Source organism: Apis cerana, linkage group LG7, assembly GCF_029169275.1.
Source record: "Apis cerana isolate GH-2021 linkage group LG7, AcerK_1.0, whole genome shotgun sequence".
NCBI classification, from domain to species: Eukaryota; Metazoa; Arthropoda; class Insecta; order Hymenoptera; family Apidae; genus Apis; species Apis cerana.
This window is the reverse complement of record NC_083858.1, coordinates 1,246,689-1,273,683: the sequence shown is the minus strand read 5'-3', so window position 1 is coordinate 1,273,683 and position 26,995 is coordinate 1,246,689. Positions and strand designations below refer to the sequence as shown.

Here is a 26,995-nt window from a genome sequence, read left to right as displayed (position 1 = left end):
TTATATTAATTTATCTATATCATACATAATATAATAACTAATATATAATATATTAATTACAATTAATAATTTTAATTAAAACATGGACGAGGTTATCTTTTTGATTAAAAATATAATTAATTTGCTTTATGATAGCAATTATGGTTTTTAAGTATATATTAAAATAGCATAAAAGCGCGGGTTTAGAAGCAACACCTGTATTTTCGCAAAAGCGGAATATTTTTACGAAATAACCTGAATATTACGATATTCGTTCGGATTGGCTATGACAAAGCCGACTTGTTACGGAACAAACCGAACACTGAACATTCAAACATGTTTATCAATATGGCGTACCGACATTTGAATTTAATCGTTACGTGACGGTATACTGGAAAAATTTGTGAAATATATGTGAAATTTTATTATATTTGAATTATATTAGACATTAGAATTTAGAAAAATATACACAGATTAGAATTTTAAGCGTTCTTTCAATATGGAGAATTTTGTGAAGATTGAAAAAATCGGCGAAGGTGAATGTTATAATACCTTGCAGATTATTCTTGTCTAATTAATATTTTTTTTATTATATTTTTCAAGATTCATTTTATTTATAATCTAAAAATATTTTTGATAAATTTGTATCAAAATTTAATCGATTAATTTATAATAGATTTTGTACAAATTTTAGTCTTGTATTTTTAATTACAGGATTTTAATTACAAGGTTATTAAAAGATAATTATTTCAAAAATCATAATTATTTTATTATTAAGCAGTTTGTTTAGAGTAAAATAACTATTCATGAGTACACATATATATTCATTTATAGAATAAAAATTATTATTCTTGTTATTTTGTGATATTAAAGAAAATTTAAAACATCACAAAAAATTTATAGCATCACAAAAAAAATTTCACAGGTACTTATGGAGTAGTGTATAAGGGAAAGCATAAGAAGACTGGAGAAATTGTAGCCATGAAAAAAATTCGTTTGGAAAGTGATGATGAAGGAATACCATCAACAGCAATTCGTGAAATTTCTTTACTTAAAGAATTGCCACATCCCAATATTGTTAGACTAATGGATGTTTTAATGGAAGAAACTAGATTATATCTTATTTTTGAATATCTTACTATGGATTTAAAAAAATATATGGATAATTTAGGTACTGGAAAATTAATGGAGCCAAAAATGGTTAAATCTTATTTATATCAGGTTTGAAATTATTTTAATATATAATATAAAATATAATAATTTTATTACAATAATATTATTATAATATTATTTATATATAATTATACATAAATTATTATTACACATAAAATTATTTTATAATATGAATTAATAAATATCAAAATATTTTATAAAAGTTAAAATATATGTAATCCTTTTTTTAGATTACACGTGCTATTTTATTCTGTCATAAACGTAGAATATTTCATCGTGATCTGAAACCACAAAATTTATTGATTGACAAATCAGGATTGATCAAGGTAGCAGATTTTGGACTTGGAAGAGCATTTGGAATACCAGTTAGAGTATATACACATGAAGTAGTCACTTTATGGTATAGAGCTCCAGAAATTCTTCTTGGTGCCAATAGATATTCATGTGCCATTGATATCTGGAGCATAGGTTGTATATTTGCTGAAATGGCAACCAAAAAACCATTATTCCAAGGAGATAGTGAAATTGATCAATTATTTAGAATATTTCGGTAAATTGATTTTAAAATTAATATTATATATTAGATTGTAATATAAGAACTTGAATTAATAATAAATATTTTACAGGATATTAAGAACTCCTACAGAAGAAATATGGCCTGGTGTAACACAGTTATCAGATTATAAGGCCACATTTCCAAATTGGATAACTAATAATTTAGAATCACAAGTTAAAACATTAGATAATGATGGGCTTGATCTTTTGCAAATGATGCTTATTTATGATCCTGTGCATAGAATATCAGCACGAGCTGCTCTAAAACATCCTTATTTTAATGACTTGGATATTTCTAAATTGCCACCGGAATAATGCAGAAAAATAAAACGAATGGATAAGTGTATGGTACACAGATATTATGACTACATAAATTATGTCTCAGGGTATATTGAAATATTAAATTATTCATACATACAAAAGCAAACATTTAATGTTTTTTTTTCAATGACTTTGTTCATCATGTGTAATGAAAATTATATTCAGAAGAATATTATGTTTAATCAGCAAAGATAATTTTTCTATAAAAATTTCGAAGAGGAAAATAATTTTTGTACTATATTTGTACAAAAGATGTTTTGTAGCAATTTGATATTTGAATAATTCATCTATTCGTTTAACTTCAGATTTTTTTGCGCTTATTACTTATTCATTTTAAAAAAAATATTGTGGTATTATAAATATTCTTAGATATCATTCTATCATATATTGAATTAGAAAATGATGTTTTTACTATTTGAAATAAATATTCTAAATGTTTTAATTTTAAGATAGGTAGTACATTTGGTATTATTAGGAATTCAGCTGAAGATATATGCTATTATTTTCTGTAAATATTACTGAAAAATTCACATGCTTATTAAAAATATATCTTTTGTATTTTTATAATAAAAATAAACGACGATAGTTTATTTATATGTTCTTCGATACAGGAGAAATCTCGGTATCTTCATCATAATTTATCATTTTTATATTTTTAAAGTTTCTGTATTTATATTGATATTTTTTCATAATGTGACTTTTCTTTTAATACATAATATGTAAATTAAATTACAAATTAAACTACAGAAAAGCAAAAGAATGAAATCGTATATATTATTCCTAGAATGACTAACTTGATTCGTCGGACGAAAATGACTCATCGTAAGCAAATGTAATAAAATTACATGGTATTCGTATCTTCAGCTTTTTTTTATAAATCGTTTTTTCTAAAAAAATACATGTATAATCTAGATATTTTCATTTCATTCTTTTTTTATAATTATTATTAAATACTATATAACAGTGAATTATTACCAAATTAATTATAAATTTTATATCATAAGATATCTTATATTTACAATTTTTTATATTCTAATAAAAATATCTATAAAAAATTTTATTGTTTTTAATTTCTTTATAAATATAATATAATGTGATTTCAAAATAATGCTACAAAATATAAAAAAACATATTATTTTTTATTATTCCTGTAAATAATTTGATATTGTAGAGTATAATAATAATATAAAAAGTTATATAAAATTGACTCATTTCTACGAATTCTTTAGAAATAACGTATTTGATCATGTTATGATCAATTATATTCAAAGTATATATGACCCATAATTGGATTGAGAGGGGAGTATGTCTCATAAAATTCTTCTCCACTGTGCTACTGTTTAGTTTACTAGTTCAGAGTCTGACAACATCATCTCACGGTGAGTATCTTAATGGTCATTTAAGATATCAAGTGTATTGCATACTAATATTATTTCATAATTATATATCATAATATTATATAAAATATATTATGACTCTATTTATATTTGCATTTATATCTACAATTTAAATATATTGTAAAAAAGGTTAATTGACTTTAATACAAATAGTAAAACTTAAAAGTTTTCGTATCTTGAAAGAAAATTCATCTAACCCAAAAATTTTGACTTTAATGAAAATTGTATATATATATATAAAGCTTAATGGATATTTATATATGGATATTATATATAGAGTAATATAGTTATAAATTATATACGGAGTATACACAAATTGACATTAAAATTAAAATTTTTGAATAAAGTGAATTTTCTTATAAAATAATATCCGAAAACTTTTGTTAGATAATATTTAAACAGAATTTTCATATACCATAAAATGATTTTGTCGCGATATTAATTAATTAATTTTAATGATATATAAATTTATATTTCCATTAAATATTTTTAAAAAAAATTTGTAGTTAGAAAGAAATATTTACATAAAAAATTATTAATTTAATTTATATTATTTATATTATATTATTTATACAATATATAATATTATTATAATATATAATATATTGTAATATTATTTATACAATATATAATATTATTATAATATATAATATATTGTAATATTATTTATACAATATTTTATAATTTTTTTTTGATATATAAATGATAATAATTAATAATAGATTTCAAATGAAAACAATATTAATGAAGTTTCGATTCGATATTTTATACGAATTATAGTTCTCCATCTTGTATTTTATTATGATTAATGTTATAAATATATATAATTAGTGTTAATAATATATATATATATATCATTATATTATCTATAGATAATAAAAGAAAAATAATTTTTTAAAGTCTCTACAAAGAAGAGTGAGGTCAAAGTTGACTTTATACTATGTATAATTTTTTTTTTGATATAGAAAATTTAAACTTTGAAAAAATTCAAACTGAATGTACAATGGACTTTACTTTTTACTTGAGTTCAAGAACATTATTCATTATTGTATTATTCATAAATAATAATTGTATATAATTAAATATTTTAAACATCATTTTATAATTACAAGTTTTAATTATTTATTTTATTAAAGATTTATTTGACTAAAATAAGACAATATCTTTATGTATTCGATGTATTTTTAAACAATGATAAAATTACAATTGCTATCAGAAAATCATTAATTCTGCAATATTTTTATACAACATATAAAGAATAGATTAATATTATTTTTTTTCAAATAATATAAACTTTTTTTATAGATGAAGATATTATCTCTAGCATTCTTACTAGGATGTTTTGTTCTCGTCAAAACACACACATATCACGTGGGACCTTGTCCCATTGTGGAACCAATGCAGGGATTTCAAATAAACAAAGTAAGTTTATAATTCTATTGTATGTATTATATACAAATAAAAATATTTTTATATTAAATTATTTTTTTGTTCATTTATAGTAAATTAGAAATTTTAGTTTTTAGGTATATGGTACGTAATTCAGAAAACTTCCACTGCTAGCAAATGTATTACTTATAATTATACTCGTGGAGAGGAACCGGGTGAATACATTCTAAAACAGGATTCCGACCATCCTGTATTAAGTAAGATAAAAAGATTTAAAATTGAAAAAAAATTTTTTTAATGATAAAAATTAAGGAAAATAAAGAAAATTTAAAAAATTATATATAAGCAAAAATGTTTTGAAATAGTCTTCAACTTAAAATTTAAAGAATTGAGATTAAAAAGATAATCCGATATTCTTTTTTTGTGGAACTTTTTTTCTCTTTGTTCAACATTAAACAAAGAGAATACTGCGAAAAATTTTATAAACGATGAGATCTATTAGTAACATACATATATATTGTTGAAAGCTTTTGAATTAATAAAGAAGAACGTCGGATCCCATCGAGACTCATAAAAGCATGTCAATAGAATAACTGTCTGACAAATAGGATGAATTATCCATAATGAAGCGACGTTTCTATGCACAGGTCTTACGTCATTGAAGCATGAGTACCATTACACCGGTGAATTGACCATACCGAATCCGAGTACGCCGGCTCTAATGAAAGTTCGTTTTCCTCTTAGTAAGTAAACTGTGTTTATGATAAAATAAATTAATCATATTTTTCAATTGTTCAAGAGGAAATTGACAATTTAAAAAAACGTTTAGAGAATTATTTTGAAAGATATTTGGATAATTCGATCTGGAATATTAAGAATTTTTTGAAATTTTGAAATTAGAGAATTTAGTAAAAATTTTTATTTGTTATCAAAGTTCAAAAATATAAACGGTATGTAATATCAGGGAAATAATAAATGAAATATTTAAATATATAAAATAATGAATGAAATATAGAACTTTAAAAAGCAAAATATATAATGAAATATATATTATTTAAGAAATAAATACGAAGAAAAAGCATAAAGAGGCATTGTACATATAAATTTATATATATATAGAATGTATACAAATTTTTGTGTATATATATATATATATATATACTTCACACACACACACACACACACACACACACACACACACACACACACACACACACACACACACACACACACACACACACACACACACACACACACACACACACACACACACACACACACACACACACACACACACACACACACACACACACACACACACACACACACACACACACACACACACACACACACACGTATATGAAGTATATACAAAAATTTTTTAATAGATAAATTCTTTTTTATTTTAAAAATTTAAAAAATTTTAAAAATTAAACAATCGTTTAAATAAACGAATATGCATATAAATTTTCTTTATTTTTTAAAATTTTTTAAAAATTCTTTTTCTTTTAAATAAACTTTTATAGATATAAAATATTTTCATATAAAAATTAAGAGTTTTTTGAATTAATTAAAATTTTTTCAAATTCAAAAATTCCTTTATTTCTTTTATAAGGTTTTAAAAAAAAATGAAAAAACACTTTTTGTTAAATATATTTGTAAACAGTTCTATAAAAGAAAGACATAATAATTAAAACAAAGTAGAAAATATAGAAATATAGGAATTTCAATGAAAAAAATAAATTGCATGACTTCATTAAATATTTCAAAGAATCTCCAACGAATTTTTCAATTATATTTATTCTAATTATCAATTTATCGTATTTAAAGGTGTAGCCGGAAGTGCATCGCATGTAGTGTTCGCCACGGATTACGATAATTATGCGGGTGTTTTTACATGTCAGAAGCTGACATTTGCTCATCGTCAGAGTGCAACAATCCTTTCCAGAAATCGAGAATTAGATAAGACTTCTATAGACAATTTACGACAAAAATTATCCGATTTTGGTGTGAATCCCTTTGATTTGAGCATTATTAGTCAAATCAAATGTTCACATGGTAATAATTCATTGGATATTACGGTGGATCCATCGACTTTCACAAGTCAAAATATTGGCAATTTAGTTCGCAAAGCTGGAGAAAAAGTAGGCGATGGTGTCGAGTGGGTAGCTAACATGGGAAGCAAGGTCTATCATAAATTGACTGGAAGTGAAGAGAAAATTACGAGTAAACCAGAAGAAAACACTGAAAAAAACTTAATGAGGCATTATGAAGAAACGAATGAAGTTGAATGGATCCCTTAGATTTTTGATTTTAAAAAGTTTATTTAATATAATTTGATCCTAAGAATTAATGCTTTTTCTCGTTTTTTTCAATACTCATTTTCTTGGAGAGAATAAATATAATTATTATAAATAATGCTATTTTCTCCTTTGATTCTATTTGATATAATTTTAATGAGAATTTTAAGATAAGTATGAAGTTGTATATTATAATTAAAAAATGACACGAGAATAGATAATTATATATATATATATATATAAACAAAATAATATTCTTAATTTTTTAATATGATTATGAAAATAAAATAAATTAATAAAGTAAATATCTTAAAAAATTATTTTAATTATTTTAAAAATAAATTTTGATTTATTTTTTACAAAATATTATTTCTTTAAAAAAACAAATTATATATATAAAAATTATTTTATATAAATTTATAATAAGTTTTTAATCATTTTCAATTATGCTTTCAATTCGCAGCAATGGCTAATTCGCAGCTGTCATCGATATTTAATAATAAGAAAATTCACACTTCTTACTTCTATCTTTAATTGGTTTGTATCGAGGGATATTAAAATATGAAATGATTGCAAAATCTCTGGAAGGAAAAACATTGTCAGCATGTTCTGTACTGTCGACAAATTAATTCGATCTATTTACAACAGAAGTTATATATTGTACGGTTGCAAACATGTGGCATATCACGTGATTTGGAATCTCCCCCGTGTAATCTGGATCACGGGTTTATATATGTATGCCACATAATATTAGTATCCTGACGACCCGTTTCAACGATCAGTTTGATAGCGGCCGTTGAGGAGAGATAAAGCGAATTTTTTAGAAAAAAATCTTGCACAACTACTCTATTTTGAGATTCACGATTCTGTGCAACCACAGAAATTCTTTGTTGAAAGATCATAATCCTGTGAAGACAGGAAAAATTATTGATCATCGTCCACGAGAGTTATAAAACTTCAATGTATGTATATTAATTCATTATATTTTTGTCTTTTTCTTTTATTTCTTTAATTCTAATTCTATATCTTTATTTATTATATCTTTAATTATTTAAAAGATCAGATTGATAATAATTGCTCTGATTATAATTATTATTTAATTTTGAAAAATATGATATGATATTTTAATTATTTAAAAATTATATTGTCTTATAATAGTAAAAATTGTTTAGTTTGAAATAATGAAACATATAGTTTGAAAATACATCTATTTTAAAGGTATACATTATTCAAAATATATTTTCTTTAATATGTATACATGCGAGAAATCGATAAATGATATTCCTGAAAAATATGCTTTTCGAATAGCGCGAATCTACTACGCAAATAGAATTTTTTATAATAGTCTAGGAAGCAGAATTATACACAAGTATTGAATTTCATATAAATTGAATGAAAGGAAACTCAGTACGAGATTGTATTCTCCTTTGAAATTGGTAATATTGGTGAAATTACACACCCATTAAAATATGTTAAAAATGTATCTATTACATTGTAATGATGATTATGATATATATTCTGAAATCATGAATATTTAATTAACAATGGAGATATATATCAAAAATAATAAATTTGGATGTTTAAATCATTAAAGTTTAAACTTGAAGAATTTAAAAAATTTTTAATATGTTTTTCAACAATAATTTCAAAACAATTCAATTGGTAAAATTAATAATTTCAAAACATTAAAATTGTTTCTAATCGTATTTTTATTACCTTTAAATTTCACAAGATCGGTGTCGGTCAGTTGAGGGGTTGTTGCGCACTGCAGCAGCTCGAGTCGCGTTGCGGTTTCTGGGGTTGCGTAGCTGGTGGTGGGGGTTAGTTGGCAGCTAGTTGCGCACTTGTTCTTTTAGTGAGTTTCGCGTTATTCCTTCGACTCGAACATATCTCGATTTCTTTGATTTTCCAAACAGTTTCATTAAATTCATGTTTAAATCAATCTACTTTGCAACAACGTATTCGTCTGAAACAGTTTTATTATTTGCCTGGTTGAGATTGAATGTTTCATTCTTTGTGATCGTGATATTGTAATAAACATGCTCACCACTGCACGTGTACGACTTTTCCACAGGGTAATTGATCGATTAAGCGGCGCGTGCAACGCGTATATTGCAACGAGTAGCGATTTCTCGTGAATTGTTCTTGACATCTTGACTGATCGTTAATTTGCTAATTCGTTGGCGACTCGTTGCGATATTTTGCTGTGCTTTATATTTTTGTTTTATGTTTTTATTTTATATGTTTTTATCATAGTTAATTTCTTTTATAATTCACTAACATATTATAATCTTATTGTAATGATCATTATTTCCTTTTTTTCTTTTTTATAATAAATTTTCTTTTAATATTGAATGCTAGATGAAACAAGTAAAAAAAAACTTAGAAGATTAAACATTACATTGAATTATAAATTTTTTGATTTTTATGTTCTTATGAAGAATTATTTACATATTTTTGAAAAGAGATAATAGGAATTATCGTTAAAAGTTAATTTTATAGAAATTGATGTTTGTATTAACTATTATTTTTAAATCTACAATTATTATTTATTATGATTTTATATTTATTATACGATCATTATATTAAAGCTTTTTTTTCATATAACAATTTTTTTAATGCATTTTTCCATAATAAATAATTTCTGATAATAATTCTTTTCAATTATTCCTAAAGATTTTTTATTAGAAAAAAAAAATAAAAAATAAAAATTTAATAATTGAATCAATAAGTAAACATTCATTCATTTTGGTGAAAAGTTAGCAGTATCTGATTAAACAAGATATAATGATGACTTTTATATATGGATAAAGATGGGTTAGTGTAGTTGAATTATATAGATTTATCAGTTGGTTATAGAATTATTTGGTTTAAATTGGCACAGGTTCAAGGGACAAGTTCGTCAATGAAGTTGACTGACCCAGATTTTCGATATTTGGTTCAATTTCACGACGAGGGTTAGTAAAATTCACAGGATCTATCACCTCTCTAAACTGGGACGATCTAATTAAATTAAATTTATCGATCAAACGTCGTACTATTGAACAGTATTAATCTTTATCGATAATAATATTAGATAAAATAATTATTATATTTATAATTTTTTTATTTAGTTTTATCTATTATATCTTATTATATACGTATAATATATTGTCTTATATTCCTTGCAATCTTTTTACTTTTTATTAATTTTGCATATCAAATCAATTATATGATTTTTTTTATTAAGAAACCAAATTCAATTGCAGGTTTCCTATCAAACTATAGAAATAACTATAAATATTAATAAATTATTATGCAAAAAAAAATAAATAATAAATATAAAAATAAATGAAAACAAATGGAATTTGTTGATCTAATTCAATTTTATTATATAAATAAATTAATAAAGATAGAATAAAAAAATCAGAGAAATTATCTAGATATCTAGACATGATAGATTATAAATAAATTTCAATGGAAATTGAAATTCAAACAACATAATTTATATCTTAAGATTTTTTTATCATTTTATATTCTTCTTTATACAATCACATAGAAAAGATTGGCGTAGAAATCAGTAATTTCCGCCAATCTCTAAAGATTACTTAAGAGTCATTTAAAATCATATCATATCGAATCTCTAGTGATTCTCACAGTGATTTGTAAGGTCGTTCATCACTCTTGTCTTTCAACATATATTTTTCGTTTTTCTTTTCGAATTAATTTCTTTCGCGATTTCGATGCGTCAGAGGGAAGGACAGCCAGTGAGGAATCGTCAAGGTTTGGTTTTTGTTCCTTATTTTTTCTGTGACCTTAAGAGAACTGTTGTCCTTGAAGGATCTTTTGAAATGATTCTCGAGAAAGGTAAAACACTATTAGTCGTTCAACGTTCCTCGAAACCACTGCTTCGGGTGCGATTGAATCGTAGATGTCGAATCTAGAAGATTTTTCTCTTTTTTTATAAGTTCTCGAGAGAATTAACATTTTTTTAATAGAAAAATTGAAAATTTTATATATTTTATGCTTAAATTTTTTTATAATGTGAAAGTTTTTTATTTTACCGTGATAAATTATGGTGATAAATTATGATGTGATATGATAGATATATATTCCAATTTGACATTCATTTAGAAAAATTTCATTATCATATATAGTGGCTATTTTAACAATGTTTTGATTTCGATAAATCAACTGTAAGTGCTTTTGTATTGTCTCATTGCAATGAGTATTATTTTATTGAGTGAATCACTTGATATATTTGCGCAGATAGAATTATTATTAATAATTAGATATATAAAAAATATATACAATAAAAAAAATACATAATAAAAAAATTTTTACGTTCTTTTTTTTTTGCTATAAAGTAATATCAGTATAATGTAAAAATTATTATAAATTAAAACTTGATTAATATATTTAATGGATAATGTTTTTGCAAGAAAAAAAATAATTGCTTGTGTAGATGCAAATATAATCATGTTTATTAATATCTTTGATTCTAATTTGTTTCTTATTATCTTATCATTTCAGAAATGTTGATCTTCTAATAAAAATGATAAATTGAACTTTAATCTTAAAACGTCAACATTTAAAATACAACAAAACAATTGCGTAGAAATTTAATAAATAATGCTTAAAAAAGGATAAATTGAAATTGTGCAAATGTTGTTTGATCAATGCGTCAAGGAAAGAAAAAGAAAAAAATATGATTATGAATGTCTGGTAATGAAATAACCAAGTAAAATCTCATCATGGATATGATAGATACAGCAATGAACGCATCATTTTATGACATTTAATTGGTATACCCTCCAACTTGCTCGTTAAAACGACCGGAATTCCTGTATGTCGATTTATCTGATTGGTTACTTCAACAAGCAATAATTAATTTTAAATTAAGAAAAAAAACGTCACATTATTCTATTTATAATTAGTTTTCATTAGATCCGCATCAATAATAAAAGATTCTTCTAGTCCTAATTGAAAGAACGTATTAGTAACGTAGAGTGTTGAGAGTTTAATCTGAAAATGAAAATATTATTTCATGGAAATTGTTTCTCTGATAAAAAATATTAAAAAAAAAATTATAAAAAATATATATAGATATATAATATTATAATATATAAATAATATTGTATAGAAGATTATATATATATTTTAATAATTACTATTTTTTTTAATATTAAAAAATATTCATTTTTTACATTATTTAATTTAGATTCTAGTCAAAAAAATGATTATTATTGATTAAAATACTTTTCCTTAAAATAAACCTTATATGCATAAAAAATATTCAGATTTTGCGTGGGAGTTAGTATTATGTGTTTAAGTGAAACTGAGGACAAAATATGACTAGACTATAATAATATTAGTATATGTACACTTCGATATATTTACAGAAAAGTTAGGAAATGTTTGCGCATTGTCGACCTACTATCCTCATTGGAAATGTTTATGTACAAGTTTGATTTTGAGTTTTTAGAAGACAGGAAGATTAGGCAAAGGATTTTTTTTTATTGAAAATCAACTATACATTCATTGTTTTACGAAATAGTAAAATTAAATATTTAAGGATATTTGATTCTCTTTTCGATAATTGTTATTATTATTATTATAAATATATATATATTTATAGCAATGAATGAACATATTTATAGCAATGAACGTTTAATTTATTTTTGTTAAATTATTTTTAAATTTGAATAAAAAAAAATTTAAATTTCTATGCGATTTCTGTGATATATTAAATCATAATATACATATTTATAATTTATATACAGGATTCTTCTACCAAAATATATAACGCTAAAAATAATGAAAAATTTAAAACTGATTCTGATTTAATATCCTTTAAACGTTTATTTCATTTTTTTGTAAAAATTATTTTGATTGATAGATGCTTGCAGTATTTCTATTACTTATACCAACACTCTGGGGGGGTGAAATTGAGGCTAGTGTTCTCGTGGCAGATACCACTATGTCAAGAATGGTGGAATTAAATGCGGATGCGCCCTTCTGTGCCTTGTACACCGATCGTGGTGTTATTCAAAAAATGGTTCTTGGTGCTGACCCAAAAAAAGTCCGTCAAATGTCAAGCAATCTCGTAGCAGATTTGGAAGAAACGTGTAAAGCCTCTCGAGACAAGGGAAAGGTACTAAATAATCTTTTCAGATGTTAAACTATAGATATCAAGCAAGATCATAATTAATTCGCTTAATGTAGAATATAACTTCGTACAAAGATAATTACATCATTAAGTAAAATTTTTAATAGTAAATATTTCACTGTTATTTATGTATTAAATAAATCTTGAAAAATTATAAAAATAAAAATATAAAATTAAAAATATAAAAAAATAAATTCACTTTGTTACAGAATCAACCTCCAGGAGGTGGATTGATTTATCCAGGTACAAAATGGTGTGGCCCAGGTACTTTAGCGAAATCGTACGATGATCTCGGACACCATGCAGCCGAGGATGCATGTTGTAGAGAACACGACCATTGTCCTATCACTATATCTCCTAAGAAGTGCATTCATGGTATATGCAACAACTCGCCTTTCACACGATCTCACTGTGACTGCGATGCGAAGTTCCGTAGATGTTTGCAGAATCTTAATTCGGAAGTCGCGAATACTCTTGGTGCTCTTTTTTTTAATGTGATACAAGTAACTTGTTTTAAGGAGAGACGTCCCTGTTCACAGTGGCAAAGGTAAGTTTTGGAAAACAATTCTGTAAAAATAAAATTTATTTAGTTAGGATCTTTTCAAATCTCTCTGCTTTCCAAAATAAAAAATTATTAAAAATTGTATTGCCTATATAAAATATTTACCGAGAGAAGAATTTTTATAATGGCTCAATTCTTTTAAAAATTACATCAAGATATATAAATATCAATATAATCAATTATATTAAATAATAATCAATATAATAAATGTAAATTTAATATTTAATATTAATAAAATAAATATCATTTAATATTTTATTTGAAGAAAGAAGAATTTTTTCATTATTTTTCTTATTTTCTGAGATATTCAATATATTGTCAAAAAATAATTTTTTTTTCAAAGTGATTGAATGAAATGAAACGATTAAACATATTTCTAATGATTAAATCATCAATTCTCTTCAGTTGTCCTCTGATTTGGATGAATTCGACGCGATACGAGTATATTAATTCATCACGAGATTATTATATCTACAAGATGTTTTTCTACAAGATGCTACAGGCAATGCGTGACATCTTCCAACAGAAACAATTATCATCATGGTTGCACATGAGCTTCGATTGAATGTAATTTATTATAAATTTATTCTCACAAACGATCGGTTATTGATGATAATTGTGGTGGTGGTGTTTATGCTTTATCTTCGATACCACTTTAACAATTTTTCCGTTTTATTTCCATCTTTCTTGTAAAATTTCGTAATGATCGTGTTCGTAATCGTTATGTTGTTGATGTGTTACAGAAATGGTTATACGGAATCGGTATCGAACCGATTGTGCTCCCAGTACAAATTCAGACCAAGCGACAAATACGTGCCGTTGATGCCCTTGAACGTGAACTAGCTATTGCGGAAACGCAAGAAGAACGGACCAGACAGCCTTTGAAGTGATGCCAGTTAACAGAGTTCTAATGAATGGGATAATTGCACGCGTTTCAACCGCGTTCCTTGCGCGCCCCTTTCTTTCACGCTGATCCAACCTGTCTGGGAACAATAGAACGAAATGTTCTTTCCCGATCATTCATGAATATTGTTACAGATCATTATTTTTCATGGAATGTCATTTTTTTTTTCTGACTTTTACTTGATAAAAAAAATTATTCTCTTTTTGGTAGCTTCGATCAATTTTTCTGCAAGATCAATCTAAAATAATAAATAGAAAATTAGTCTCCGAAAATTCCATAGCTAAGAAGTATCCAAGAAATATTTTTTAATATTTTTTTTAAAATATAAAAATATATCAGATATTTTTTTATTCTTTTCCTTTGGTCTCGAATGAAGTTATACTTAAATATAAGCAGATGGATTTTTTTTAGTTACTCTTAAAAAATTAAAAATTTCTTTTATGATATATTTTATATATCATAAATATGAGAAACATTAGAAAACTTTTTTTTTATTTTTTTGTTTAGTCGTTTTTTCAATTAATTTTGAAAATAAAAAGTGGAATAAATAGCTTAAAATGGTCAGCTTGAAAGTAAGAAATAGTTATGCAAATATTAGTAGCTATCATCTTTGCAACATAAAAGTCAATACGTATTGTTATAAAAAGTTTTTTGTTTTTCGCTTCGTAATATGTGAAATGATATCCAGAAAAAAAATATATATATATACATATATACATATATATAGATATACTATATAAAAAAAATTCTTAAGAAGGAATCGGTGTGAAATTTGAATAAAGATTGATTTCGAAAGAATTGCGAATTTACATTCGCAAATGATTTACGATTTTACTGCTCAATATTACTTTTCTAACATGTTTTTAACTCTAAAAGTAATAGTTTAAATGATTGATCTTTTTAAGAAAAAAAAGGAAGTTACAAATACGCAATATGAAATGAAAACTATTTGATAAATTTATATTGATTACTGCTAAACTAAAGATAGTAATGAAGAAAAAGATTATAGTTATAATTGATTAAATAATTGATTTATCGAACATAAAACAAAGGAAGATTTTACTGGAACTATATCACCGAAACAAGGTTCGCATTTCTTGCATATCATTCGTCGTTATTGCAGTTGCGCAAAAATGCATACAATTGCATAAAATCGCGTAGCATTTTCTACGATTTTCCTTAGATTTTTAATCCTTAGATTAAGATTTTTCATCAAGTTGATACGGAAGTAATTAAAATATATATTAAATGTAGATATGATACCATAACTTTTTGAATTAAATTTCAAATAAAATATTATTATATTTGAGATATATATATACTTTCTAAATAATGAATGCTATAGTATCAACTTGATGAATTTACAACGTACCAATAAATTTCACAATGTCTGCGATTTTTCTATCATTTTTGATAGCTTTTGAATTTTTAAATTCAAAATTTTTAAATTTTGAAACTCGTGCGTTCAACGAATCTTTATTTGTTTTAAGACATTTTTAAAGTCGTTTGTATATATAAATTAAAAATTAACGACATGATAATGTTGCAGCTCAAATATGCAAGAATCATGAAAGAACTTGATTCATTCGATGCAAACTGCTCAAAATAATATGAAAAATACAAAATGATTGAACAAAATTTCCTCATGCATGAAAATATTTTATTTGAAAAATATATTAAATTGAAAAATTAATCAACAAATTGACAACAAACATTTTCGCAATTTTTTATAAAACAATATGGAAATTTCAACAATTAAGTTTAATTTGTTTTTTATAAGTTATATGATAATGACCAATCCAATCAATTATATATATATATATATATAGAATTGTATAACTTAGAATTTGAAAAATGAAATTGACCTTTAAATGCTCTTGACAATCTTATTTTGTAAATTGCAATCTTTATTTTATGATACATTCGTTATTTTTTTTCTTAAATGATACGAAAAAAATGATTTACTAATTATTTTGAGCAGTAATAAAAAAAGAAATGAAATGAATGAAATGATTAAAAGAAACGAAGATCCTGCACAATCTTTACTGTGATCAAAATTACTCAGATATGTAAGCTTGCTATGTAGTTTTTACTTATAGAGTAATCATTTGTTATTTGTGCTCTTCATGCTCAAATAATTAATGCGACCTGAGAGAACCGGAAGTTGTCGCTAGACAATCGAAGATTATCCGGATTTTGTAAATATCTCGAGAAGGTCAGCCGGGAAAACGTGCAATCGATTGAATATGTCACATTGATATATATACTAGAAGTAGCTCAGTGACATTTAGTTTCCTGAAGACCTTCGATTGACCATCAGTATAGTGAAATCTAACAAATTTTAACTAAATTAAAAAAATTGTTTTACATATCATTTTTAAGAATATATATATTTTTCAAGATTATTTTTTTTTTTGAAGTAATAATATTGTATTAAAATAGTAAATTCGATCTTTTAGGAAATCTTGTAGTTCAAAATTAAGTTTAAATTATTTACTTCAAAGTAAAATTATAAATATAATATTTAATATTAAATATACAAGTAATTTTTGTAATAAGTTAAATTATGTTTTGGATATTTTGAATATTAATGATTTAAATTATGAATTTTATCATTTAAAATTTGTTTTTTAAGATTAAATTGTACTGATGAATATGAGATAGATATGTATTTATATATATTCAAATTAGTTTTTAATTACTATATGATATAATATAATCAACATTTTTAACATTTGCATGCGATAATATTGTTTATATTATATTACTAATATATATATTTTAGTCTAAAATGGATCTCTTGGATACTTTCTGGAAAATATTTATATTATATATTATAAAGAAACTATAATTAATTTTCTACATTTATCTTTGAAATCTTACAATTTCCAATCACTTTATCATATATATTTGCACTTCTCATACATCAAAAACTAATTTAATATATATATTTGAAAAATTGTATCTATGTTGATTTGAAAGACCAAATATTTTAAAAAATAAAGAACTACCTCTACATAAACTACTTGTTTTTTTCATTTTAAAAAAATTAATTTTTAATGTTACAAAATTTTAATAGAATTAAATCTTAGAAAATGTTTATCAATTATTGATTAGAAGTTATTTCAAGAATACTAATAATTGCTGTTAAATAAATTTAAAAAAAGAAATTAATTTAAAAAAATTTTAAACAAAATTTAAAAAAATTTTTTTATTATCGAAAATAATGTAACTTTTAAAGATTATTTTATTCTTAAATGAAAAGAATATCTTATTTTATCATATTTAATATCATATTTTATTTAAAAATAATTTGTATTGTAACATAAAAATTTTCAGTTTTATGAATATCAAATTTCCCGCCATTGCGCAATGTCCATCGCATTAAGAATGGATTTCGAATCTGTTTACTATGTATTCAATGATCAAAGCGCGGAGTGGGAGTGTGTCAGTTCTACCTAAATGCTGTGATGGATGAAGTTTCGTCAAACGGTACGTCTTTTTCGGCAATGTAAATTATTACTTTTGAACGGATTGACTGAATTCATAATATAGTATGTATAATTCTTCGAGTTGTGTATATGACAAATGAATTGATCGATGATTTTTTGTGTACGCTTGATCCTTTGTAGATCGCGTGGGCGTCCTGTCTTCCAAGTCTCTTGGCCCACGCTCTTCAAGAAACTTTATTTACGCATTCATTTAAACTATATTTTTCCGATCATTAATAAACAAACAATGCTTCGAAAAGTATTTTATAATTTCAGTGATGTGATTCTTTCATTGACAAGCTTTAATCATCTTAGAATTAGCCAATTTATTGTCAGCTGGTTGATAAACTGCTTTCTTAACGCTTACCTAATGTCAACCGTGAATCACATTTCCTTCCTACTATACGTCCCTGACGCGTTCTGTTTTCCGTGTGACTGCGTTATATTTGTTTTTGTAACTGCGACAAATTCGAAATATATAAAATTTAATATTCAATAAAATTTCTATTATCGGGTTACTTTCACGCGAAAATTACGCAAATATGCATGGGGTAAATATTTAATGTAAATATATGATACAGATAGAATGTTTGAAATCATAAAAGAGATTCTAACGAGAAATTATAAAAGTAAAAAATAATTCATATCAATTTCACATATAAGTGGTTTTTCAATTAAATTTGTTTTTAATATTTTCTAGATCTGGGAAGTAGGGAAAGTAGTGGGAAATTACCATGTGCTGGATGTCTCAATGCAATTGATGAAGATGAATTCATACAGGCATTATATCAAGAATGGCATATTGATTGTTTTCGGTAAAAATATAAATAATAATAATAATAACAAAATAACAAAACAATATTGATAAGAATAAATTATTCATAAAATTGTGATTTTTTAGGTGCTCTGCATGTGATATTGGTCTCTCCACATGGTACTTTGAGAAAGATGGTTTACTTTTTTGTAAAGATGATTATTGGGCTGCTTATGGAGAAGCTTGTCAAGGTTGTGGTCAAATCATTACAGGTCCTGTCATGTTGGCAGGTGATCACAAATTTCACCCAGAATGTTTTGCCTGTAATTCTTGTGGAGCTTTCATTGGAGATGGAGAAAGTTATGCATTAGTTGAGAGATCCAAACTATATTGTGGAAGTTGTTATAAGAGACAAATGCAGCCAATTAATAGAGCACCTAATTATCCATTCACACGGAAACCACACAGTATCAGATTAGTGGAAATACCTCCAAATACTTCTGATCCTGAAAAACAGAGAGGAATCAAATTGACATTAGATACAACTCCTAGTCCTCGAAATTGTGGTGCTTTACTTCGTATATCTGAGTATGTATAATAATATATTTCTGTTTCTATTTTTATTATGGGTAAATTAAGATTAAAATTTAAAACAAATATTGTCAATTTTTATAATATTTTAAAACAAACGTGCAAAACAAAAAACAAAAATATAAATAATAATATCATTGCAAAATTATATGATTAAGCTGAAATTATATTGTTTTCTTAACACTATGCATGAATGTGATTATTTAAAAATAAATAAATAAACAAAATAAAATAGATAAGCAGCCTCTAATAACTTTAAACTAAAATGCAGGTTAATGAGAAATGTTCGTGGAAAAATCAGTAAGCTGCTGGCCTCTGTGATGGAGGTTCTATTTAGACTATGCTGCCACTTCTCTAATCATAGGTACAGCATAACAAATAAATAATATGCATTAGATATTGTATTTGTTATAGATTAGATTGTCCTTCAATGTTTGCACGCTAAAATATACTTTGTGCAAAATAATTTTCTTGTATCTAATATTATTTGTTTATTTCATAATATGTGCTGCATAGATGTGTAAGCATGATGTATTTAGAAGTGAAATGAAAATTTATGCTTTACAGAACATGCATTTAAAATAATATATAGTAGTATATGTTATGTAATAGTATGATTATATTTTGTATTTTATAACATATATGATATAATAATAATGCAAAAAAATTTGCTGGATTAAAAATAAATATGGATATTAGTTCTACTATTTAATTTCATTTATAATATTTAAATCAAATATGAACTAAATGCACGCAAAGTTTTGCATGTTTTGTTTAAAAAATGTACATACATATATATCTATCAAAACATTGGAGATATCACATGAAATGTGTTACAGACTGAATATGTCCAGTGATCTCATATCTTTGCATATCGGTGATCGTATACTCGAAGTAAATGGTACCCCAGTTAAAGATCAGCCAATAGAGAGTATTGAAAATCTTATACAGTATTCTGATACAGTTTTACAGGTAATTCTATATATAATATTTACATATATAATTTATGCATATTTAAGTATTATATTATATTTATTAATAACATTCACATGTATATAGTACATAGTACATGTATATATCATAATAAATATAGAAATTTTAATAAACATAATTAAATCTAATAAATGTATAATTAAATATAAAAAAAATAAAATTAAACATTTTGAATATTTTAGCTAACTATTGAACACGATCCGGATACAGTTTCTCGACAACTCACGTATTCATCACCGTCTGCAGCGATGTTGACGTCGATTTCGAGTTCTAAAACAAGCCCTGAAAATAAAGAACGTTTATTTAAACGGCGAGATGAAGGTTACATCAGTGGAACGCGAAGCAGGCAATTGCGAAGAACCAGAGATCCTATGCATAAAGAACGTAGTAGTTCTATGTCGCGATTACTTGATGGGTATAGTTTAAGTTTTGAATGAAATATTTCTATAATGATTAAAAATACTTGAACATTTATTTTATAAATTCGTTCTTATTTTGATGTGTTTATAGATCTTCACCCACAAATCTTACATGTGACTTAAGCAGAACTAGATCATTTCGTGTCGAACCAAAGAATCAAAGAATATTCCGTGCTAGTGATTTAGTGAAAGGTGAATTGCTAGGTACAGGATTTTTTGGACAAGTGTTCAAAGTTACACATAGAGATACTAACGAAGTTATGGTGCTAAAAGAATTATATAGAGTTGATGAAGAAGCTCAAAAGAATTTTCTAAAAGAGGTAAATTTTTTTATGTTAAAAAATATAATTATTTTATCAGTGATTATTCTATATTTATTCATATTATTTTATTTTATTTTTATTTTATATAAATTTAACAGGTTGCCGTTTTACGTTCGCTACATCACAACAATGTTCTCCGATTCATCGGTGTTCTTTACAAAGATAAAAAGTTACATTTGGTCACTGAGTATATAGCAGGAGGAACTCTAAGAGCTCTGCTACATGATACAAATGAAATCTTACCGTGGGAACAAAGAACATCATTTGCTAAAGATATAGCTGCTGGTATGGCTTACTTACATTCCATGAATATTATTCACCGAGATTTAAACTCGCATAATTGTCTTGTACGCGAGGATAAGACTGTAGTCGTAGCCGATTTTGGCTTAGCAAGGATAATACAGAATGGTAACTCCCCTGATAATCGCAAATACAGTAGACATTCCGAGGGAGAAACGAAAACGTCAAAGAAAGAACGAAAGAAAAGATACACAGTAGTAGGAAATCCATATTGGATGGCGCCTGAAATGATGAAGGGTAACAAATATGATGAAAAAGTTGATATATTCAGTTTTGGTATTGTTGTTTGTGAAATTATTGGACGTGTTCAAGCAGATCCTGATTACTTACCACGATCTTCAGATTTCGGGCTGAATCAGAATGTATTTAAGGAGAAATTTTGTTCTAATTGTCCGGAAATGTTTTATATGATCGCCTTTCTTTGTTGTGATCTAAATCCCGATAAGAGACCACCTTTTGAAATAATGCAATTATGGTTGGAAGGACTGGCAATGCATTTATCGATGGGTGCAGAATTACCATCGAATTTGGAATACGATATCAGAAATTATATAGGACCTAGCACAAGTACTAGTGAATCCACAACTCCAGAGAGTTTGGCACCGCAATTGAAGCCTATTAAAGAAGGTCAAGTACACCAAGAGAAGAAACGATGCAGCGGTTGTAATGACAGTACGTTGGAACGTGAAGAAACGGAATCTAATAATATTCTTCAAGTGCCTGATGTAATAAATTCTCGAGGAAAATATATAAGGCAGAACAGCAAAACAAATGATTCGCCTGGAACCTCGAGTCGTTATTCGAGACAAAACTCACGATCTAAGGAAGTTTCAATTGAAAAACCAGAAATTGTTATTTCTCCAGATTCTAGTGGATTTACTGGTTGCTTTCCGAGACAAAATATCAAATCAAATGAATCAGCTGTCTATAATTTCAATGATAAACAAGATTCGTATTTGAAAAAGGATTTAACAGAATGCAATTTGAGAAGGATACCTACTATTGAAAAAATGCGCTATGTGGGCAGAACAAATCCGTGCTCTTTATCAGATACTCCTGAATATATTATTGATAACAAAGTGTTATGTAAAGTAAACAATTGTTTAAATTTCAAATCAGCGGAAAAATCTAATGAATATAATTCAATTGGAGATAGTCATTCGAGAATTAAGCTGGAAAATAAGTTTAAAATGTCAGATACGAATTCTGTTAGTTCTTATTTAAAACAAATTGGAAAATCTATAAATGTTGTAGAAAAAGAAAATAAAATCGACGGTCAAAATGATAATGACACAAAGAAAATCACAGCTGAAACTTCAAAATCATCGGGAGGCTCTTATTTAAGAAGAACAAAGATTTCTCCCACAAAGGAGACACCAAAGGATGCATTTTTGTCACAAAAGAATAGTCAATCTGAAGCTATTTCATTTTCGTTGCAATCAAAAGCAGAAATTACTGAAGATAAGTCTATCAATGATAAGCTAATCAGACAAGAAAGTAATATTTCAGATATTGGAAGTATATTATCTAGACAAGGAAGTCTCACAGTACTAGATTGTACAGCAAAGCATAAAGATCAAATATATAAAGATTATTCGTCTTTTAACACTTTACAAAAAGAAGATTTTCATAAAGAAGGAAATTTCAAGAAAAATACGATGTTTTATTATACAGATAATCTCTATTCAAATTCCAGTCTTTCCAAAAACGATGATTTTCTTTCCTACAATACACGAAATGAAACTAATATAGATAATGAAAAAGACTATACTACTGAAGATTGTACCAAATTCAAATCCGATGATTCTAAGAAAACAGTAATCGAAACGATACCTGTATATGATGGAAAATTGCCTAATTCTTTGACAGAATACACAGGATGTTATAAAAATGTGGATTTATGTAGACAGGATAGTTTTGGTTCTGATAGTGCAGTTGGTACCATGAGAAGTAATTTTTTTGCAGATTTAGAGTTCGTTCATTTAAGAGACGGTAGGCATACACCGGATTTGTGCCATACTCCTGAACGATGTTGTACTCCTAATCGAGCTACGTCACCTATAGAAAGCACAGCTTTATGAAATTTCCATGTTAATGAAATAACGCATCATGTTCATAATGAAACAAATCTCGTATTTTATTAATTTGATTTTTTTTTCGCTTAACGATAATCTAATAATTTAAGTTGTTTAGTTTTTCATTTCTCTTTTTAATTCTCATACTCTTAAACTGATCATATCAAATGTTAAACTTTTTTTTTGCGTGTTGCAGTATTGCGTAATAATATCTAAAATAAGTATTATTAATAATTTGATGTCCAGTATTAATGAATTTCATTGCTATTTTTTTTGCTTTCAATTTCTATGAGTTTGAAATATCTTGGATGGTGCGTGCAATGGTGCCCTCCGACGAACTCGCATAAGAAAGTTCGCATTCTTGCAAAATTTTGCCTTGTGGTTCTTATAAGCGGGAATTTAAGTAATTATAAGACTAACGAAAACATTCCATCCACAATCTTATCTGATACATCCAGAATCAGTAGGATTAATACGTGGTTTTCTTGAATGGTGTCCGTAACGTGCCGATCACGTGTAATAATTTTTGACACGTGTTCTCGAGAACACAAAAACGAAAATCTGGATCGATACATCTCCAGTTCTTTTTTTTTTTTTTGAAAATACGGGGTTATATTGAAGAAGTTGTAAACATTATTGTAGAGTCAGTTTTGTAGAATAGAATGTAAAAAAAAATGATATTCTTTATCAAACATATATGTACATCATACTGTAAAATATTATCCACATGATGGTGATGTGCATGTATAAATTATCGACATGTATAAATTTGAATTCATCAGTTATATCTTTGTTATTTGCATAAAAAATAGAATTTCACTTATTTGATATTGATATTTTCTTCATGTTCTTAAAATTATTATTTATATTTTCTGTAGTATTGTATTTGTATTTGTATTTTCTATTTCATATTATTTTTAATTTGTAAATTGCATTTTATTTTTATTTAACTTAATTTTCATAAATATATTAACAAAGATATAAATGATGATATAGTATGATGTGTATAATATAAAAATGTACATATATTTTGTATATATACATATATTCCAATATTTGTCATGTTCAAAATACTGTTTACAGAATATATATTAACAGTAAGAAACTTTATATTGATAATGTAGAGACAAAAGTTCTTTTGATACTATTAAAAAAGTTGTATTTCTATTATATTCTAATTATAAGAACATTGTTCTCTAATTTGATCAAGATAGAGTCAAAGTAAAATAAAAGATTTAAATCAATTATAATTTAATTTTGAATCATATTCCAAAAAAAAGTATTATTAATATTTTTTGCAAAAATTAATTAGCATTTCACTTTATATTATGTACAAAAATTTGTTCACTTTGTTATTCATATTTTTTTGCCATTCAACTTTTAATTTAGATGATTGGAGATGTATTACTATTATTTTCTTTATTTTGAGAAATATTTTATATTATATATAATTTGAATACTGTTGTTATTGAAAGCACTTTGATTCATTACACCAAATAAATGTTTATTATCTGTGATAGAAAGTGTTTTGAAGCTGTCTATAATTAAAAAATTTTACAGGAAGCAACTGAAGAAATATTATTAAAATAAAGAAACCCCAATTCTTATTCTTTAATATAATATTAAATTGAAATCATATTAATGAAAACAAAAAAAAAATAATTTTTCAAATATTAATTTTAATGGACAATACGTGCAATAAATAATTCTACATATAAAATTTGTATTTCAAAATATAAGTAAGCATAATTAAAAAATGAATACATGCAAAAATAATAAAAAATATTTAATTTACATAATGTTTAAATGAAAGATTTGATGTAAACTATTGAAACATTCGAATAAATTTTTAAATAATAATATTTTTAAAACATTTTTTTTTTAAAACATTTAAAACAATTTAACTGAAAAGTTTCAATCTCTCAAATTTTTAAATCAAACTGCTAAAATCAAATGTTGGATCGAATGTTTCAAAGTTTGAATAAATATAAACTACACATACCGAATGTACACATATTTAAAAATGTCTGCGTAATGAATAATCTTCAAGTTGTAATATATAAATAATTGCGTGCATATATAAAACGACGAGTACTACTCGTCGTATATCGATTTTCAAACAAACAGTATTAGTCTCGTTATTGTTGCTTACTTATGAATATCGTAGTAAACAAGTAGAAAACGTTATAGACACACGTGACGGGCACAATAAGAATTATGTAAACTTTTGTAAAAAAAAAAAAGAAAAAAAAAAAAAAAGAAAAAAAAAAAGATGAAGAAGAAAACCTTTGGAATAGTAGACACATTATTTTTATAGTCTCTGTAAATTATTAAGCTCCTTTTGTTCAACATATTGGGAGACACAAGGAGCATTCATAAATCAATCCCATGCAAATTATTTTTCTTCACTCCGATAATGAAAACATGATAGAATCAGAGCATATTTCGTATACTACACTTTGTTATGGAATAAAATGCATCACAAAAAATTTCCGAGGAAATTCCGAGGCTTTGTGGAAAATTAACAGGTTAAACATGAAATAATTTCTTAATAATAATATTTTTGTAGGAAAAGATTCTGGAACAGAAATTTTTATATAAAAAATATTTTTATTATATATTTTTAAATCGATAAATTCATCAGATTTCTTTATATCTTTAATTAAAAAGTTTATGCTTGATTGTGTACTTAATTATTATATATATATATATATTTTAATCCAATACCACATTTTGTATTGAATTTGAGGTTACGTTAAACTTATAATAAAATTTGTTAAAATCATATATGATGCGATTGCTCAGTAAAATATTAAAATATTAAATTTCATTTTATGGATATAAACTATAATGAAATAAATTTCTTTCGAGAATCTATTTCCCAAGATTACAAAATGTAAATTAACAGACAGTAATAAATGTACGAATGTCGAAAAAAAAATATTTGAAAGAGACTGAGTAACCGCGCATGTTATTTTTTTATAGCATATTTATTGAAAGATGAACGGTAATTTTTTATGAAGAAAAAAATCATTTCAATAGATTATATATTAGTTTCTGATACGATTATTCGTTCTGGTAATTGCTCAAAATTTTTAATCGACAAAATTAATTATTAAATGAACATTTTTGTATAATTTTTTAGTACTTATTAATTGTGATTTCGAACTATTTTTCATGCTGAAATTTATATGAATAGAGAACAATGGTTTTGTTTAACGTTTTAGTTATAATAGAGAAAAAAGAAAAAAATAAATGGTTGAGAATATAAATAATGTCGTTTTTGTTTTTTATAACATTTTTCAGAAATTTAAGTGATGA

The 26,995-nt window shown here is 25.2% G+C and overlaps 4 protein-coding genes and 2 long non-coding RNA genes across 17 annotated transcripts; 4 read left to right on the top strand and 2 right to left on the bottom strand.

The window, feature by feature from the left end:
- Positions 1 to 303: 303 nt before the first annotated feature.
- On the top strand, positions 304 to 2,941 carry LOC108002476 (cyclin-dependent kinase 1). Its single transcript, XM_017064188.3, has 4 exons — positions 304 to 515; positions 905 to 1,200; positions 1,383 to 1,702; positions 1,779 to 2,941. Exons 1-4 carry the CDS (start codon positions 479 to 481, stop codon positions 2,020 to 2,022), a joined length of 897 nt encoding a protein of 298 aa, XP_016919677.1. The 5' UTR covers positions 304 to 478; the 3' UTR covers positions 2,023 to 2,941.
- LOC108002479 (uncharacterized) lies at positions 1,197 to 10,121 on the bottom strand. Its single transcript, XR_001766868.3, has 4 exons — positions 10,035 to 10,121; positions 9,162 to 9,471; positions 8,831 to 9,080; positions 1,197 to 1,632 (listed from the first exon to the last, which is right to left on the bottom strand). It is a non-coding gene; the product is annotated as an uncharacterized LOC108002479 (long non-coding RNA).
- Positions 3,252 to 7,431, top strand: LOC108002477 (apolipoprotein D-like). 2 transcript variants are annotated; one of them, XM_062077520.1, is made up of 5 exons: positions 3,252 to 3,407; positions 4,731 to 4,847; positions 4,945 to 5,071; positions 5,462 to 5,557; positions 6,645 to 7,431. In XM_062077520.1, the coding sequence occupies exons 2-5, from the start codon at positions 4,731 to 4,733 to the stop codon at positions 7,115 to 7,117; spliced, it is 813 nt and encodes a 270-aa protein (XP_061933504.1). In that variant the 5' UTR covers positions 3,252 to 3,407; the 3' UTR covers positions 7,118 to 7,431. The 2 variants fall into 2 exon arrangements, with proteins under 2 accessions (XP_061933504.1, XP_061933505.1); XM_062077521.1 differs by lacking the exon at positions 3,252 to 3,407 and adding an exon at positions 4,225 to 4,345.
- LOC108002478 (acidic phospholipase A2 PA4) lies at positions 7,572 to 17,750 on the top strand. 9 transcript variants are annotated; one of them, XM_062077526.1, is made up of 6 exons: positions 7,572 to 8,076; positions 11,627 to 11,898; positions 12,993 to 13,247; positions 13,472 to 13,809; positions 14,230 to 14,391; positions 14,568 to 17,750. In XM_062077526.1, the coding sequence occupies exons 3-5, from the start codon at positions 12,993 to 12,995 to the stop codon at positions 14,387 to 14,389; spliced, it is 753 nt and encodes a 250-aa protein (XP_061933510.1). In that variant the 5' UTR covers positions 7,572 to 8,076; positions 11,627 to 11,898; the 3' UTR covers positions 14,390 to 14,391; positions 14,568 to 17,750. The 9 variants fall into 9 exon arrangements, with proteins under 9 accessions (XP_061933510.1, XP_061933507.1, XP_016919680.1 ...); XM_062077523.1 differs by lacking the exon at positions 11,627 to 11,898; XM_062077522.1 differs by lacking the exons at positions 7,572 to 8,076; positions 11,627 to 11,898 and adding an exon at positions 9,047 to 9,189.
- Positions 12,480 to 14,233, bottom strand: LOC114578112 (uncharacterized). Its single transcript, XR_003698754.2, has 2 exons — positions 13,930 to 14,233; positions 12,480 to 13,829 (listed from the first exon to the last, which is right to left on the bottom strand). It is a non-coding gene; the product is annotated as an uncharacterized LOC114578112 (long non-coding RNA).
- A 316-nt stretch (positions 17,751 to 18,066) lies between the features above and the next one.
- On the top strand, positions 18,067 to 26,626 carry LOC108002491 (LIM domain kinase 1). Of its 3 annotated transcripts, none has more exons than XM_017064206.3 (8): positions 18,067 to 18,220; positions 18,920 to 19,034; positions 19,121 to 19,561; positions 19,836 to 19,928; positions 20,404 to 20,536; positions 20,740 to 20,972; positions 21,068 to 21,296; positions 21,398 to 26,626. In XM_017064206.3, the coding sequence occupies exons 1-8, from the start codon at positions 18,199 to 18,201 to the stop codon at positions 23,678 to 23,680; spliced, it is 3,549 nt and encodes a 1,182-aa protein (XP_016919695.2). In that variant the 5' UTR covers positions 18,067 to 18,198; the 3' UTR covers positions 23,681 to 26,626. The 3 variants fall into 3 exon arrangements, with proteins under 3 accessions (XP_016919695.2, XP_016919696.2, XP_061933502.1); XM_062077518.1 differs by having other exon boundaries at positions 18,206 to 18,282; XM_017064207.3 differs by lacking the exon at positions 19,836 to 19,928.
- The last annotated feature ends 369 nt before the right edge of the window (positions 26,627 to 26,995 follow it).

What these genes read in the sequence shown, in the direction of transcription:
- LOC108002478 (XM_062077522.1), top strand. Translation starts at nt 9,154, where the DNA reads ATGCTCACCACTGCACGTGTACGACTTTTCCACAGG. An exon ending in GTGTACGACTTTTCCACAGG is followed by an intron (nt 9,190 to 12,992) that starts GTAATTGATCGA and finishes TTTGATTGATAG; the next exon opens with ATGCTTGCAGTATTTCTATT. An exon ending in CCTCTCGAGACAAGGGAAAG is followed by an intron (nt 13,248 to 13,471) that starts GTACTAAATAAT and finishes ACTTTGTTACAG; the next exon opens with AATCAACCTCCAGGAGGTGG.
- LOC108002491 (XM_017064206.3), top strand. Translation starts at nt 18,199, where the DNA reads ATGGATGAAGTTTCGTCAAACG. An exon ending in TGCCACTTCTCTAATCATAG is followed by an intron (nt 19,929 to 20,403) that starts GTACAGCATAAC and finishes AATGTGTTACAG; the next exon opens with ACTGAATATGTCCAGTGATC. An exon ending in ATGTCGCGATTACTTGATGG is followed by an intron (nt 20,973 to 21,067) that starts GTATAGTTTAAG and finishes ATGTGTTTATAG; the next exon opens with ATCTTCACCCACAAATCTTA.
- LOC108002477 (XM_062077520.1), top strand. Translation starts at nt 4,731, where the DNA reads ATGAAGATATTATCTCTAGCATTCTTACTAGGATGTTTTGTTCTCGTC. An exon ending in AGGGATTTCAAATAAACAAA is followed by an intron (nt 4,848 to 4,944) that starts GTAAGTTTATAA and finishes TAGAAATTTTAG; the next exon opens with TTTTTAGGTATATGGTACGT. An exon ending in GAAAGTTCGTTTTCCTCTTA is followed by an intron (nt 5,558 to 6,644) that starts GTAAGTAAACTG and finishes TCGTATTTAAAG; the next exon opens with GTGTAGCCGGAAGTGCATCG.
- LOC108002476 (XM_017064188.3), top strand. Translation starts at nt 479, where the DNA reads ATGGAGAATTTTGTGAAGATTGAAAAAATCGGCGAAG. An exon ending in GATTGAAAAAATCGGCGAAG is followed by an intron (nt 516 to 904) that starts GTGAATGTTATA and finishes AAAATTTCACAG; the next exon opens with GTACTTATGGAGTAGTGTAT. An exon ending in CAATTATTTAGAATATTTCG is followed by an intron (nt 1,703 to 1,778) that starts GTAAATTGATTT and finishes AATATTTTACAG; the next exon opens with GATATTAAGAACTCCTACAG.